This window comes from Zingiber officinale, chromosome 9B (assembly GCF_018446385.1).
Source record: "Zingiber officinale cultivar Zhangliang chromosome 9B, Zo_v1.1, whole genome shotgun sequence".
NCBI classification, from domain to species: domain Eukaryota; kingdom Viridiplantae; phylum Streptophyta; class Magnoliopsida; order Zingiberales; family Zingiberaceae; genus Zingiber; species Zingiber officinale.
In genome coordinates this window covers 1,633,204-1,648,873 of record NC_056003.1, presented here as the reverse complement: position 1 = coordinate 1,648,873, position 15,670 = coordinate 1,633,204, and the positions used below count along the sequence as shown (strand labels likewise).

The following is a 15,670-nucleotide window of genomic DNA, read 5'->3' as shown; positions in this document are numbered from 1 at the left end:
GGTAAGAAGGTGGGTATAGGTGGGTATAGTACTCTATAATTAAGAGGCTACGATAGGGACCGAGAGGAGGAATTGGTTTTGGTCTCCCGATAAAATTAAGCATCCCGTGTTCGCCCCGAACACACAACTTAATTTTATCAATAATAATTCATTCCACTAAAGAATTATTATTGAACTACCGCACCAATCCCAAATTATATTTTTGGGCTCCTTCTTATTATGAGTGTGTTAGTCTCCCTGTGTTTAAGATAACAAATGTCCACTAATTAAGTAAGTTACTGACAACTCACTTAATTAATATCTAGCTCCAAGAGTAGTACCACTCAACTTCATCATATCGGACTAAGTCCACCTGCAGGATTTAACATGACAACCCTTATGAGCTCCTCTTGGGGACATTCTCAACCTAGATCACTAGGACACAGTTTCCTTCTATAATCAACAACACACACTATAAGTGATATCATTTCCCAACTTATCGGGCTTATTGATTTATAGAACTAAATCTCACCCATTGATAAATTAAAGAAATAAATATCAAATATATGTGCTTGTTATTATATTAGGATTAAGAGCACACACTTCCATAATAACTGAGGTCTTTGTTCCTTTATAAAGTCAGTATAAAAGGAACGACCTCAAATGGTCCTACTCAATACACTCTAAGTGTACTAGTGTAATTATATAGTTAAGATAAACTAATACCTAATTACACTACGACCTTCCAATGGTTTGTTCCTTTCCATCTTGGTCGTGAGCTACTGTTTATAATTTATAAGGAACCGATAACATGATCTTCTGTATGTGACACCACACACCATGTTATCTACAATATAAATTAATTGAGCAACTACATTTATCATAAATGTAGACATTTGACCAATGTGATTCTTATTTCTAGATAAATGTTTATACCAAAAGCTAGGCTTTTAGTATACACTCTAACAAAAAGTTGATCCGCTCGATCTCCTCCTTCTCTTTCATTCCGTCGACCAGTTGCAGAGGCAGCGGGCTCATGCATTGGCCGATTGGCCAGCACTTGTTGCTGTTGCTCCAATATTTTCGCCACCCGAGCTTGTATTAGTACATCGAGTTCCTCTTGCGTCAATGTCACTATTGTGAGTCGTCCAGCGTCTTCCATTTTCTTATTCGAATACAGGCAACGTTCCCACAGACAACGTCAAATTGATCCTGTTCGAATGAAGGAAGCTAGAAAGTCGGGAATCATGTGGCTATTGACGAGATGAAGACCTCGATCCTGCAAAACAAAACCAAACCAGGGAAGGGGTCCCTGGCGTTGACCCTTCGACGCTCAAGTCAAAATCAGGAAAAGAAATCTAGAAAATATAAAATCTTGTCTTCTTCATACCTGGCGGACTCTTTTATACATTTTTCTATGATCGTTCATCTGTCCTTATTTAATGATATTAATTACCAGAGGAAAACTTCTTTGTCTTGACTTCCGTGCATTGATAATAAATGTAGTGTTTTTTTTTCTTAGCTTCCTCATATTTAATTTGCTCGACCACACTTTTGCCGACCAAGATAACTATAATCCCAGTATTGGCCACCTTAACTTTGATCAATACCGTGTTAATTGACCCGTGATAGATAGACTCTCCTTTATCATCGCAATATAGGACAATTACCTTTTTGTATTTCAAAACCATATGGAGTATTCATCACATCAACTTTAAAATCATATCTCCAAGGATCAATTATAACTAGAAATTTCACAACTAATCATCATTATTATTTCAGGACAGGATCAATTATAACTAGAAATTTCAAGAAAGAGAGACACGGAACAAGGGAAACTACATGTTTAACCGCTCCACCTGGAGCAGAGTATAATATTAACTACAAAATTATGCCCCGACATAGTTGATTTTAAGATTAATTTAAACCTGTACAAAATTCCTTTAGTGTCATATAAAAATCATCGTACTAAGATGAAATATCAAAATGTCTCAAGTGTCTGCTTCCATTAAAAAAATCATATTAACGAGTTCGGTGTAGAAAATTGTTCCGAAAGTTGTGCGTGTCAAATCTTCTGCAGGATCGCGAATATCTGATCTACTTACGCACGACGAGACAAATTACTAGATAAATTAAAATGAGTTCTACAAAAATTTCTATTAATAATATTTGTAATATTTGAACGCAAAATTGACCAGAAAAAAATAGAATTGTTGATTCGATGAACAAGCTGATTCATTTGGCACTGCAAATACAACTGGAAATCAATATTGTCGACCTAAAATTTCGTAAAATTCATATGGATATCTTGAGTTAATTCCTCAATTTAGAAATTCTTGATCCATCGATGAGGAACGAGATCTATCATGTATCGATGGATCACTCAAACATTTTGAGCCCGTCGTAGAAGTGCTTCTCGAATCGCTGCATCTCCGCCTTGAGCCTCACCAGCCCGATCTCCACGCCGCCTTCCTCCTGCCTGCTCTGCCCCACAGAAATGGCACCGGTCTTTGCGATCGACGTTACCTCCACCTTCTTCGGCTTCCCCCATCCGAAATTCACATCGTACACCTTGAACATCGGCGATCCGGCGACGCTTAACAAGTCCGCTTCACTCATAGTCTTGAAGAGTTCCGGCAACTCTTTGGCGGCCTTTAAAGGATTATCTTTGAACACCTCGATCGCTTCCCCGATTAACCTCGCAGCCGCCACCACTCCGTTTTCGTTCGTGAGAACCCAGGCCTTCGCCTCCACGACGCAAGCGATGATGCAGTTCCCGAAGAACCCAGCCGGGATCGGCGGCTTCAGCCTTGGCCTGCAATCGGCCGCGAATGCCATGAAGATGCGCTTGTTACTTATTTCCGTCAGCCGTGCTTTGACGTGGCAAACCCACACGTAGGCGAAGGCCACGACCACGGTGGAGCAGCGAAAAGAAAGGTCGCCGCTTTGCGTCACCAACTCTTTCAATTTCTGAATGTGATTTTTACCGATGGTGAAGGATTGAAGGACGGCGTCCGGCGGCGCTTTCTGGTGCATCATAGACTGGAACGATTGCCCCTTCACAAACGCGTTATAAAACACGGAGTAGAGATCGTCGGGGTCGGTAATCACAGTTCTGTCGATCACCGGAGGCACCACCACTCCGGCTCCTGCGCATGCGGCGGCCCACGCGGAATAAAACCGAATCAAGCTCGAGCCATCGCAGGCGGCGTGGTGCACGGTGAAGCCTACCGCGACGCCGCACTCAGGGAAGAGAGTGGCCTGCAAGGCCAGCACTCGGAGGCCGTCGCCGTCCGTACTGTATGGGGGGAGCTCAGGAAACAGGGGAAGCAAGTCGTTCACCGGTCGGGGGTAGTCTCCAGAGAGGTCGTCGAAGTCGCCGCTGTACTCGGCGACAGTGAAGGGAACAGAGTCGCCGTCAGCGTAGTGAATTTCGTAACCGTCGGAGCTGGCGGCGGAGCTGCGGATCTTGCCGGCGAGTGGGTAGAAGTGGCGGAGAGCGGCGGAGAGAGAGGACTTGAGGGTGGGTACGACGGAATCGATGAAGTGGGAGACGGAGACGGCGAGGGGGTAAAAGAAGACACGTTCGACCGATCCGACAGGCATCCAAATCAAATCGAAGTAGGTGAGAGACAAGGCGGAGTCGTCCACTGTTCCTGGAGGCGGAGAGACTTGATACCTCCCGATAATCCGGAGCTCCGGCGACGAGATCGATGACATCGTGACTTGGGTGGTTGTGAACGCGAGCCTCGCGGATTGAGCTTGGCAGGTGATACCGCTTCCAAATCCCAATATGTGCATGGACTAGTGATAGATGGCGGTCCTGCGCATCTTGACCTAGGGGATGCCGGGCTCCCCACGTGGCCACCAACTGGCTTTACAAGCAATCGCCCAGGGAATTTTTTATTTACAACATGACACATTAATGCTATATCAAAAGTGAAAACTGTTAATTCTCTTCGTAATAAAAAGATTCTCCGTACAATTTTTTTATAAATACTATCTTAAAATTCATATATTTTTATTTATTATTTTTCCTTTTAATATTTCTATATAATTTTTACTTAATATTTTAATTAATTATAACCTTTAATTTAATTTATTTATAATTTATAATTAATAAATTAATTAACTTATAATTTTTAATTTAATTTTAAAAATAAAAGAATATAATTTTAACCATTAAATAAAACATTTTAATTGTTTAAAAAATTAAATATATAATATTATATTTTTTTAATAATTAATGGATCAATTTTTAAAGAAAAAAGAAATTTTTAAAAACTAAATAGACTCTGAATTAAAAATTTTAAAATTCAACATCATACTCATTTAGTTCAATTTTATAAATCTTTTAAAAAGCTTGCATCAGTTTTTTATTCTTCACGTGTCAAATTAAATTACACAGCTTCTATGGGAATTTAGTACGTTCCATGTGTCAAATTTTAAAATATTAATTTGAATTGGGAGTCTGAACATCTAACTAAATCAAATTTTAAAATGACTTTAAATTAAACTCAAAATTTACCATTTGAACGCCTTTGTTTTATTTTAAATAATTTAGCTAGTATCCGACTGGAAAGAGAGATGACGTGTTATTTAAAGGTGACGTCGAGATGGCTGGTATATTAATTGAAAAAAACTTTACATTAGGAAAAGATACTGCTAATTGTTCTCGAAGCTAAGAACTATAAATCTATATCACAGATTGAGCTAACGAAAATGTTTAAGTGAAAATTAGAGAGGAGTCTTTCATATAGATATTCTAACGCTCAAATTAGAATAGTAATTAAGTGAAATTGAGAAGGAAATGAATAGTGTAACAACGGTTTAAATGTGTGAGTGTGCGGATGCACATGCATTCATGGGTCTCCCTGGCCAATGGAGAGAACCTCTTTTTATACCGTCTCTCATAACCTCCACATTAATGAGATATTAGAGAATGCTTAATGTCAGAATATATCGGGTGGTAGAGTATGTACGACAGCCTTTCTATAAGCGGAGGAAGGCTCCATTGCATGCATATGCCAGAGTAATGATATATTCCCTAATAGGTTGTTACTATTTTTCTGACAATGTTGTCTCCTAGCGAGAGTCTGACTGGCTCTAGGCCAGTCGGTTGTAGACTAGGAGCCATATTCCTATGGAAAACTAAGCCCCGTAAGTCCGACTGACGCTGGAGCTGGGCGGATGTAAATTGAGAACTTTGCATTCGGAGAAGTGGAGAGTTGAGTCCCTAAGGTCCGACCGGCCTTTGGGCCGACCAGGTTTATGTTGGGGATTTGGAATCTACTCGGACAATATATCATATCGGACTTTATGTCGGCGGTTCATCTTGCATTCAGCCGCTATACTTGAATATAGAGTTTGGTCCAGCCGAGCAATGTGTCTAGCGTGTCTGATCAACGTTTTGGTCTGATCGGCCAGAGCACTCAGTGGTGACACTGGACCTATTTCCACATGACATCAATACAACCCGAGAGTTGACCCTTTCTTGACTATAACATCCACATCAGCCGACTTTCTTGATGTCAAACCCAACTTTGGAGGTCCCACATTACTCGTCGTATCACTAGCCTCATCTTCAAGTCTAGTCAAAGAAGACAACAAACTTGATTGACTAGACACTTGTGTTCTTTATGTTGGAACCCCAAGGTTGTTTTGGTGTGATCAACAAGTTAAGTTAGGTCCTGCGTTGTTTCTAACCTTGTGTCTAAGTGTGCAGGAGCTTAGGAGCACAGGTACTCGAGCGGAAGACGCAGCTAGCGAGAAGGACGGCACGCTGTGCGTCCAAGGGACGAGGTGCTGCGGAAGAGTACACCGGCGGACGAGAAGGAAGTGCGCGCGATGGTTCCGAGGTACGAAAGCCGGAGCGGAAGATTGCTCGGGGAGCAAGAGACGCAACTCGCAACTAGCGCGAAGGTCGGCACGGGGTGCGACCGAGGGACGAAGTCTGCGGATGAGTACGCTGGTGGACGAGAAGGGACACGCGGTAATTCCTGTGACGAAGCCGAGGGAAGCACGCCGAGAAGACCGGAAGATGGGTTTGAGTAAGCCCTATTCCGGATGTCGAGATCACCCAAGCAAGCGGGCAGAAGACCCGGACCGAGACGAGCTGAACCGGAGAAGAGAGCACGGACCAAAAGTCAACTGGTTGACTTTTGGTCTGGGCGCCGGCGGAAGTGACTTTTTCACAGGATCGAGTTTGACTCGATCCAACCGTTGGGATAAATTTCCCCCCAGCGCCGGAACCCTTCTAAGCGCCCCGACCAAGGCTATAAATATAGCCTTGGTCCAGAAGCTTTTCAACAATCACGATCATTCTATTTCCAAACACTTGTATGCTTTAGTTGTAGTTAAGCTTCTGTTTTCTGTGCCTAAACGTTGTAAGAGGCTTCTCCGCCTGAAGGAGTTTTTGAGCTTAATCTTCCTTGGATTAACAACCACATCGGTTGTAACCAAGTAAACATCTGGTGCCTCATTTTTTCCTTTATGCTTTTATTTATCTGCTTAATTCATTTTACAAGTGTTAGCTTAATCGTTCGAGGAAGGGTTGTCTATTTTTAATTAACAGGTTATTTACCAACCCTTCTAGCCGGCCCAACGGTCCTACAAGTGGTATCAGAGCCGAGACGCCTCAGAAGGACTAACCGCCGTCTGAAGCAACAATGGCCGGAGCTAGCGACTACCCACCAGCATTCGAGGGGGAGCTTTCTTCATGGAAGCAACAAATGAAGGTATTCCTTAACTCTGATATTGGTATTTCTCTAATAATGAAAACAGGTTATGAAGCACCGAAAGACATGAACGGAGAGAAAATCGGCATACGCCTCTGGAACGAGAAGCAACGTGAAGAGTCCATGGCAAATGCTCGGGCAGAGTTTCACATTCTAAGCGCAATACCAACTAAAGATTTTTACAGAGTCGGAGAGTACAAAAGCGCGAAAGAACTTGGGAAAAGTTCTTAATGCTCTATGAAGAACCGGTTGAAGTCATCTCCTCAATAGACATCGAGCCGTCATCAGAAGAATCCGAGACGGAAGAAATTACCAAGACAGCCCCAACAGCCGAAGTACATCCCGAGATCGATGAAGGGGGAGAATCTTTGGAAGAAATTAATTCAACAGGGGGAGAACCAACGGCCGACGAGGTAAGTAAGGTATGACCTCTACCCTCTGAACAACTAGTTCAATTAATCAAATTACCTGAAGATTTTTGCGAACCAAAATTTGAATTATCGAAAGAACTTTTCGGATTAGAAAATCTTCGGTCGAATAATTGTTGCAAATTACAAAATATTTTTTCGAAAGAATTATGCAACTTAAAAATATTATCGAAAACTTTTTCCGGATCTAAAAATTTCGAATTACAAATTACTTTACTGAAAAAGTTTTGTGAATTAGAAATTGATTCATCAAACAAAATCTTCAGATTAAGAAATCTATTATTAATAGATTCCTGCAAACTCTTATTGTCAAAAAATTCTTGCAAATTACAAAATATTTTGTCGAACGAAGTTTGCAAATCAGAAGTATTGTCGAAAAACTTTATCAAGTTTATATTATCGAAATATCTTTGCAAATTAGGAATTCAAAATGGCATGTTACAATTTGCACAAATTTCTACATGCTCAAAATTTCTTGCTTCGAAGTTAAGAAATTATGATAAATTAAAATGGAAATTTAAAATTTTCTGATAAAAGCATTAGAATATATAAATAAATAAATGCATAGAAAATTTCTTTTAATGTTATCAATTCTCTTAAAATTTTCTTGCATAAATTTTTTGGCTTAGAAAGTTTTAATTATTGATGACGAATACTTGAAATTTTTTCTAAAAAAAAAAGTTATTTCTTGACTTAGAAATTTGTCTTGACTTAGAAATATTTCCCTGAAAATTATTGAAATATATTTTCAATTTTTTTTTTAATGTCAACCCTTAGATTTTAGTTGTTCCCCATTTTTATTGTGATCAAAGGGGGAGAAGGAAAGTATAAGTCTAGGGGGAGGTAGAAAATTGAAAATTAAAATTTGGAATGTTTGAAATTTAATTTTTTCTATCATGTTGCATGTTATTGCAATAAACTGTTTAATTTCATATCTATTGTTGACCCTAGCTTAACTTGGGTTGATCACACCAAAAAGGGAGAGATTGTTGGAACCCCAAGGTTGTTTTGGTATGATCAACAAGTTAAGTTAGGTCCTGCGTTGTTTCTAACCTTGTGCCTAAGTGTGCAGGAGCTTAGGAGCACAGGTACTCGAGCGGAAGACGCAGCTAGCGAGAAGGACTAAGACTGCATGTCCGAGGGACAGGTGTCTTGGAAGAGTACACCGGCGGACGAGAAGGAAGTGCGCGCGATGGTTCCGAGGTACGAAAGCCGGAGCGGAAGATTGCTCGGGGAGCAAGGGACGCAGCTAGCGCGAAGGTCGGCACGGGGTGCGACCGAGGGACGAAGTCTGCGGATGAGCATGCTGGTGGACGAGAAGGGACACGCGATAATTCCGAGGGACGAGAAGCCGGAGGGAAGCACGCTCGAGAAGACCGGAAGATGGGTTCGGGTGAGCCCTATTCCGGATGTCAGAGATCACCCAAGCAAGCGGAGCCGGAGCAGAAAGACCCGGACCAAAGGCGAGCTGAACCGGAGAAGAGAGCACGGACCAAAAGTCAACTGGGTTGACTTTTGGCTCCAGGGCGCCCGGAACTGTCCGGGGCGCCCGGAAGTGACTTTTTCACAGGATCGAGCTTTGACTCGATCCAACCGTTGGGGGATAAATTTTATCCCCCCAGGGCGCCCGGAACCCTTCCAAGCGCCCCGACCAAGGCTATAAATAGCCTTGGTCCAGAAGCTTTTCAACAATCACGATCATTCTATTTCCAAACACTTGTATGCTTTAGTTGTAGTTAAGCTTCTGTTTTCTGTGCCTAAACGCTGTAAGAGGCTTCTCCGCCTGAAGGAGTTTTTGAGCTTAATCTTCCTTGGATTACCAACCACATCGGTTGTAACCAAGTAAACATCTGGTGCCTCATTTTTTCCTTTATGCTTTTATTTATCTGCTTAATTCATTTTACAAGTGTTAGCTTAATCGTTCGAGGAAGGGTTTGTTAGGATCCTTCGTACGGCTAGAGAGGGGGGTGTGAATAGCCGACCCCAAATCGATCGCGTTTCTTCCTACAATTCGTTAGCGCAGCGGAAAAACAAACAAGGAAACGAAAACAAGAAGATCAAACCTCAACGCGTCGATGTAACGAGGTTCGGAGATGATACTCCTACTCCTCGGCGTGTCCGTAAGGTGGACGAAGCCTCTCAATCCGTCGGTGGATGAGTCCCCGGAGAACCGGCTAATAATATACTCCTTGTGGGTGGAGAAACCTCACCACAATCTTTTGCAACAGCAAACAAAGGAGTACAACAATAGAGACAACAAACAAGAACAATAGAAATTGTAAAACACTTGCTTGCCTCTTGTTGTCGACTGGAACCTTGATGAAGCAGCAGCTTCTCAGATCCAGCAGCTAGAACACCAGCAGGAAACTCACGCAGAGCTTCAGCAGCGATGAGAGCTCAGCAAAGCTCAAGAGCACACCAGCAGCTCAGTAGTCGAAGAGCAGAAGCTCAAGAAGAAAAGAAGAAGACGCCCTGTAGAAGCCCTCAGCCCCTTTATACCTGCGAAGGAGAAACAGCGAAGAAACTAGCCGTTGCGTCGCAACGGCTAGAACTCTGATCGGTCTACGGACCGATCAGGACCTGTGCTGATCGGTCCCCAGACCGATCAGTCAGTGCACAGAGCCTACTGTGCGTACTCTGATCGGTCTGTGGACCGATCAGGACACAGCTGGATCGGTCCACAGACCGATCCCAACTCTGGCTGTGCTTCCGCGACATCGTCTCCTGATCGGTCCCCAGACCGATCAGGACATGGCCTGATCGATGCGTGGACCGATCACCGCTTCTTTTCGCCTCTGTTGCCGATCGGTCACCGATCGATCAAGAATCGAAGTTTGGTATCGATCGGTCACCGGACCGATCAGAGCAAACAAGGTATCACTCGATCGGTCTGGTGACCGATCCAGAGCTTGGATTTTGCCCAAACCTAGTCCCAAGACTTCCAAACCAATATCCGGTCAACCTTGACCTATTGGTTCATCTTGCTTAGCATCTGGTCACTCCCTTGACCTGCTAAGACTCCCCACCAAGTGTCTGGTCAATCCCTTTGACCTACTTGGACTTTCCAACACCAAGTCCGATCATCCCCGATCCATCCGGATTTTCCAACACCGAAGTCCGATCATCCCGATCCATCCGGATTTTCCAACACCAAGTCCGATCATCCCCGATCCATCTGGATTTTCCCTGCCTGGTTTCACTCACCGGGACTTTCCAACTAACTCCCGATTAGGACTTTCCGCCTGGCTTCACTCACCAGGACTTTCCACACTGCCTAACATCCCAGTTAGGACTTTCTCATTGCCTAACATCCCAGTTAGGACTTTTCCACTGCCTGGCTTTACTCACCAGGACTTTCCGACTGCCTAACATCCCAGTTAGGACTTTTCCTCGTGCCAAGCTCCCTGCTTGGACTTCTCCGTGCCAAGTCTCCATACTTGGACTTTTCCAGTGCCAAGTCTCCATACTTGGACTTTTCCCGTGCCAAGTCTCCATACTTGGTCTTTTCGCGTGCCAAGCTCCCTGCTTGGACTTTTCCAGTGCCAAGTCTCCATACTTGGACTTTTCCAGTGCCAAGCTCCCTGCTTGGACTTTTCCGTTGCCAAGTCTCCATACTTGGACTTTTTCCCGAATCAGGTCAACCAGGTCAACCTTGACCTACGGTTGCACCAATAATCTCCCAAACATCTATTCTTGTCCCATATCAAGAATAGAATTCTCTCACTAGTGTCAAACATCAACATGCAACTTAACTAGGTCAACCTTGACCTAAGGTTGCACCGACAATCTTCCCAAGTCAAACATCAAAATACAACTCGAGTCAAGTCACCTCGAGTCGGGTCAACCAGGTCAACCTTGACCTAAGGTTGCACCAACAATCTCCCCCTTTTTGATGTTTGACAAAACTCATAATCAAGTTAGGTTAACCCGATAACCTAACTTGGGTTCTCCAATAATTCTCCCCCTTTTTGACACACATCAAAAAGAATTCCAATGTTCTACCTTGAACATTCCTTGACATTCTTCCCCTAGCTTAGGTTAACCCGATAACCTAACTTGGGTTCTCCAATAATTCTCCAATGAACACTCTCCCCTTTTTGACACACATCAAAAAGAAAAAGGAGAGTATCAAGGTCAAGAGTTTCTTCCTAATGAAAGTCCCATACCTTTCATTGAAACTCTTAATTTCCCCCTTGATACTAAACTCAACAATCAACTTAGTGATAACCCCATATCACTAATCCTCAAGAGTCTTAAGGAGTAAAAACTCCTCCTAAAAGTCAACTCCCCCTTGACCATTGCACCAACAATGTCTTGGAGAGTTTCAAACCCTTAGAAACCTAAACCACAAACTTTCACAGCTGGAATTTCAGATATACAGTTGAAATTCAGCTTTTGGCATGCCCTGATCGGTCACCAGACCGATCAGGATCCCATTGGATCGGTCCCCAGACCGATCCACATTCACTGGGATCGGACTGCCTCACTGCCTCTTACTGGATCGGTCTCCGGACCGATCCACACTTCCCTGGATCGGTCCAGTGACCGATCCACTCCTTTCTGGATCGGTCCAGTGACCGATCCAAGATCCCTTATCAGAATTCCTGAATTTTTACCCGAAATTCAGAAACCCATAAACAATTCTAGAAAATTTCAAAAATTATGAAACTTTGAGGATACACTCCTCATAACATATACTATCAAGGAAAAATAGTTTTCTATGAAAATAACTTCCATTTTCAATCTTGATACAAAGTTCAAAAACTTTGAAATAGTTCAAGTTTAACTCAACTTTGTATCACAATGTTCAATGATGAATGCTATCACTAGGAAAGCTTCATCAAGGTTTTTCAAATCAATTTTAAAATGCTTTTAAAACCATTTGAATTTAGGACCATAATCTTAGGGCTAGATGTACATGACTTGTACACAAGCTTTCCCTATGATCCTCCTTTCTTGAATTAGGCTCATCTAGGTACAAGGACTATGCACCTTGATCCTAACTCATGATCCTAATATCTCACACACATCTAAGATGTATCAAACCACATTCAAGTCAATTTGATGTGAGATATGGGTTTAGGTATCTTAGACTAAGGTCTCATGCATTTTCTAAACACAAATTTGATCTCAATATCAAAATGTGTTTTTCATCCTTAAATCAATTCAATTGATTATTAATGCAAGAGATGATGACATGGCATAAAGTTTGAAACTAAACTAACACATGACATATAGATAACCTAATCATTATCATGACATTTCAAATGATAATTAAATTAAATATGATGTCATGGCATGACATATGGCAACCAATCATGGCAAGTTAGCACAAATAAAATATCTAAATTCCCTATCTAAGTATCCTTAATCACTTAGCTAACTTAAATTCTAATCCTAGATTGCCCAAAGTGCTCCAAGAAAATGTCAAAACCCAAGTTGGCATTTCTTGATCTCTTGTTTGATTTATACCATTTAAAAATTCTACAAGAGTAGCACTTCTAAGTTAAGGCCCGGATTGCCTTGATTACCTAAGAGAATATCAAAATCCCAATTTGATATTTCTCTAGGTTTTTCCAAATTGTGTCAAATTAAAGTAAGATTAATATATTCTCACTTTGGCACAACTTACTCTTCCAAGGAGTGAATGACAAAGATTATTCCATTTCATTTTCAAAGGTTCCCAAAAACCTTGAAAATGCTCCTTGAGTGTCAATTTCCTCAAAGTTGGGTTAACTACCCTTCTTATTGGAGTTGACACTCTCTAACCCATTTATGGGGTAGAGAAGATGCTCCTAGGAACCCAATACCTATTAGAGCTCATTGGGTTCACTAAATATTCACTAGGGATAACTTCCCTAGCAACCCTCCTAATGACCCTCTTAGGCTTTAAAGCCTTGGTCATTTGGGTCTCATCAAGGTCAACTATAGGGGTGACTCCCCTTGTGACCTTGGTAATGGTCTTTCTAGCCCTAGGTTTTGTTCCATAATCAAATGGAACATTGTGGTAAGTGGGCTTGACCATTTGGGACTTAGGTTTGTGACCCAAACCCTTCTTGTCCTTGAACTTGGGTTTTTGACTCTTAAACCCTAGAGATGACTTCTCCATGTTTTTAAGAGCCTTTTCTAAATTATCAAGTCTTGACCTCAAGACTTGATTCTCCTTCTCTAATACCTCAAGTTTTGATTTGTCATTCTTTCTTGAGGTGTTCCTAGGCATGTGTCTAGTTGATTTATGGTTTCTTCCTAGGTTTTCCTTAACCTTAGAGGTGTTAATCCTAGGGTTAGCATTCCTAGTAGTATCCCTAGCTAGGTTGACATGTTTAGCACCTAAGCACATGTATTGATTTCTAGTGTTAACATGCTTATCATTATTGACTAATGCAATAAAATTACTGGCATGTATCCTACTAGAATTGCACGAATGAGCCTTAAAAGATACCTTAGGGTTTGCCTTAGCTCCCCCTATCGATGTGCATCCCTTGTCCTTGTGAGGTTTCCTCCTCTTGGGACATTGGCTCCTATAGTGTCCCCGTTGCTTGCATTGAAAGCACACCATGTGCTTCTTGCCTTTGCGTGTTGGGACTCCGGCTTCCTTGACCTTTGGTGCCGGTGGAGTCTTCCTAACTCTCTTTGGACATTTGCTCTTGTAATGTCCACACTCCCTACACTCAAAGCATATTATATGTAACTTATTTGAAATTGAGATGCTTGAGTTACCTAGGTTTGGGGATGGGTGTGAGCTTTCTTCTTCAACCCTTCCGGAGGTGGAAACTTCTTCTTCTTGCTCCGAACTTGAACAAGAGGAACTCTCCTCCTCTTCTTCCTTGGATGTTGAGTAGCCCTCAACTTCCAATTCGCTCCCACCATGATGTGAGCTACTTGGCTCACTAGGCTCCTCTTCATGGCTTGAGGTGGAGCTCTCCTCATGGTACTTGGCCAAGTTATCCCACAACTCCTTGGCATTGTTGTATTTACCTATCTTACACAATATATTAGTAGGTAATGAAAATTCAATTGTTTTAGTTACCTCATTGTTGATCTCGGATTTGTGAATTTGTTCTCTTGTCCACTCCTTCTTCTCAAGGGGTTTTCCTTCCTTATCCACCGGAGGAGTAAAACCTTCTTGTACACAAAACCAGTTCATTATGTTAGTCATAAGAAAGTACTTCATCCTTACCTTCCAATACGCGAAGTCGCCGCATTCGTAGAAGGGTGGAATGGTGACATCTTCTCCGAATTGATCCATCTCTAGCTTTTGCTCCCACGGGTGTGAATCCGATGAAGAGCGACCTCGCTCTGATACCACTTGTTAGGATCCTTCGTACGGCTAGAGAGGGGGGGTGTGAATAGCCGACCCCAAATCGATCGCGTTTCTTCCTACAATTCGTTAGCGCAGCGGAAAAACAAACAAGGAAACGAAAACAAGAAGATCAAACCTCAACGCGTCGATGTAACGAGGTTCGGAGATGATACTCCTACTCCTCGGCGTGTCCGTAAGGTGGACGAAGCCTCTCAATCCGTCGGTGGATGAGTCCCCGGAGAACCGGCTAATAATATACTCCTTGTGGGTGGAGAAACCTCACCACAATCTTTTGCAACAGCAAACAAAGGAGTACAACAATAGAGACAACAAACAAGAACAATAGAAATTGTAAAACACTTGCTTGCCTCTTGTTGTCGACTGGAACCTTGATGAAGCAGCAGCTTCTCAGATCCAGCAGCTAGAACACCAGCAGGAAACTCACGCAGAGCTTCGACGAGTCAAGAACTCAGCTCAAGAGCTCAACCAAAGCTCAGCAGGAAGCAGAAAGTTCAGTAGAAAGAAGAAGAGCCTGCAAGAAGCCCTCGACCCCTTTATACCTGCGAAGAAAGAAACTAGCCGTTGCGTAACCCTGAACCCCGATCGGTCTACGGACCGATCAGACTTCTCTTCTCCCGAACTTCGTTGCGCCTCTTGATCGTTGTCGATCGCCGCAGACCGATCAGGATACCTGGATCGGTCCACAGACCGATCCCAACTCTGGCTGTGCTTCCGCGACATCGTCTCCTGATCGGTCCCCAGACCGATCAGGACATGGCCTGATCGGTCTGTGGACCGATCAGCCTGCCTTTCTTTTCGCCTCTGTTCGCTTGCTGATCGGTCACCGAACAGAGAGCTTCTGTTCGGTATCTGATCGGTCACCAGACCGATCAGAGCAAACAAGGTATCACTGGATCGGTCTGGTGACCGATCCAGAGCTTGGTTTTTGCCCAAACCAAGTCCCAAGACTTCCAAACCAATATCCGGTCAACCTTGACCTATTGGTTCATCATGCTTAGCATCTGGTCACTCCCTTGACCTGCTAAGACTCCCCACCAAGTGTCCGGTCAATCCCTTTGACCTACTTGGACTTTCCAACACCAGAAGTCCGATCATCCCTGATCCATCTGGATTTTCCAACACCAGAAGTCCGATCATCCCTGATCCATCTGGATTTTCCAACACCAGAAGTCCGATCATCCCTGATCCATCTGGATTTTCCC

The 15,670-nt window shown here is 42.9% G+C and overlaps 1 protein-coding gene across 1 annotated transcript; it reads right to left on the bottom strand.

Moving 5' to 3' along the window:
• Positions 1-2,176: 2,176 nt before the first annotated feature.
• On the bottom strand, positions 2,177-3,787 carry LOC122022311 (phenolic glucoside malonyltransferase 1-like). The gene has a single exon (XM_042580273.1). The coding sequence runs from the start codon at positions 3,778-3,780 to the stop codon at positions 2,359-2,361; it is 1,422 nt and encodes a 473-aa protein (XP_042436207.1). The 5' UTR covers positions 3,781-3,787; the 3' UTR covers positions 2,177-2,358.
• Between the last annotated feature and the right edge of the window lie 11,883 nt (positions 3,788-15,670).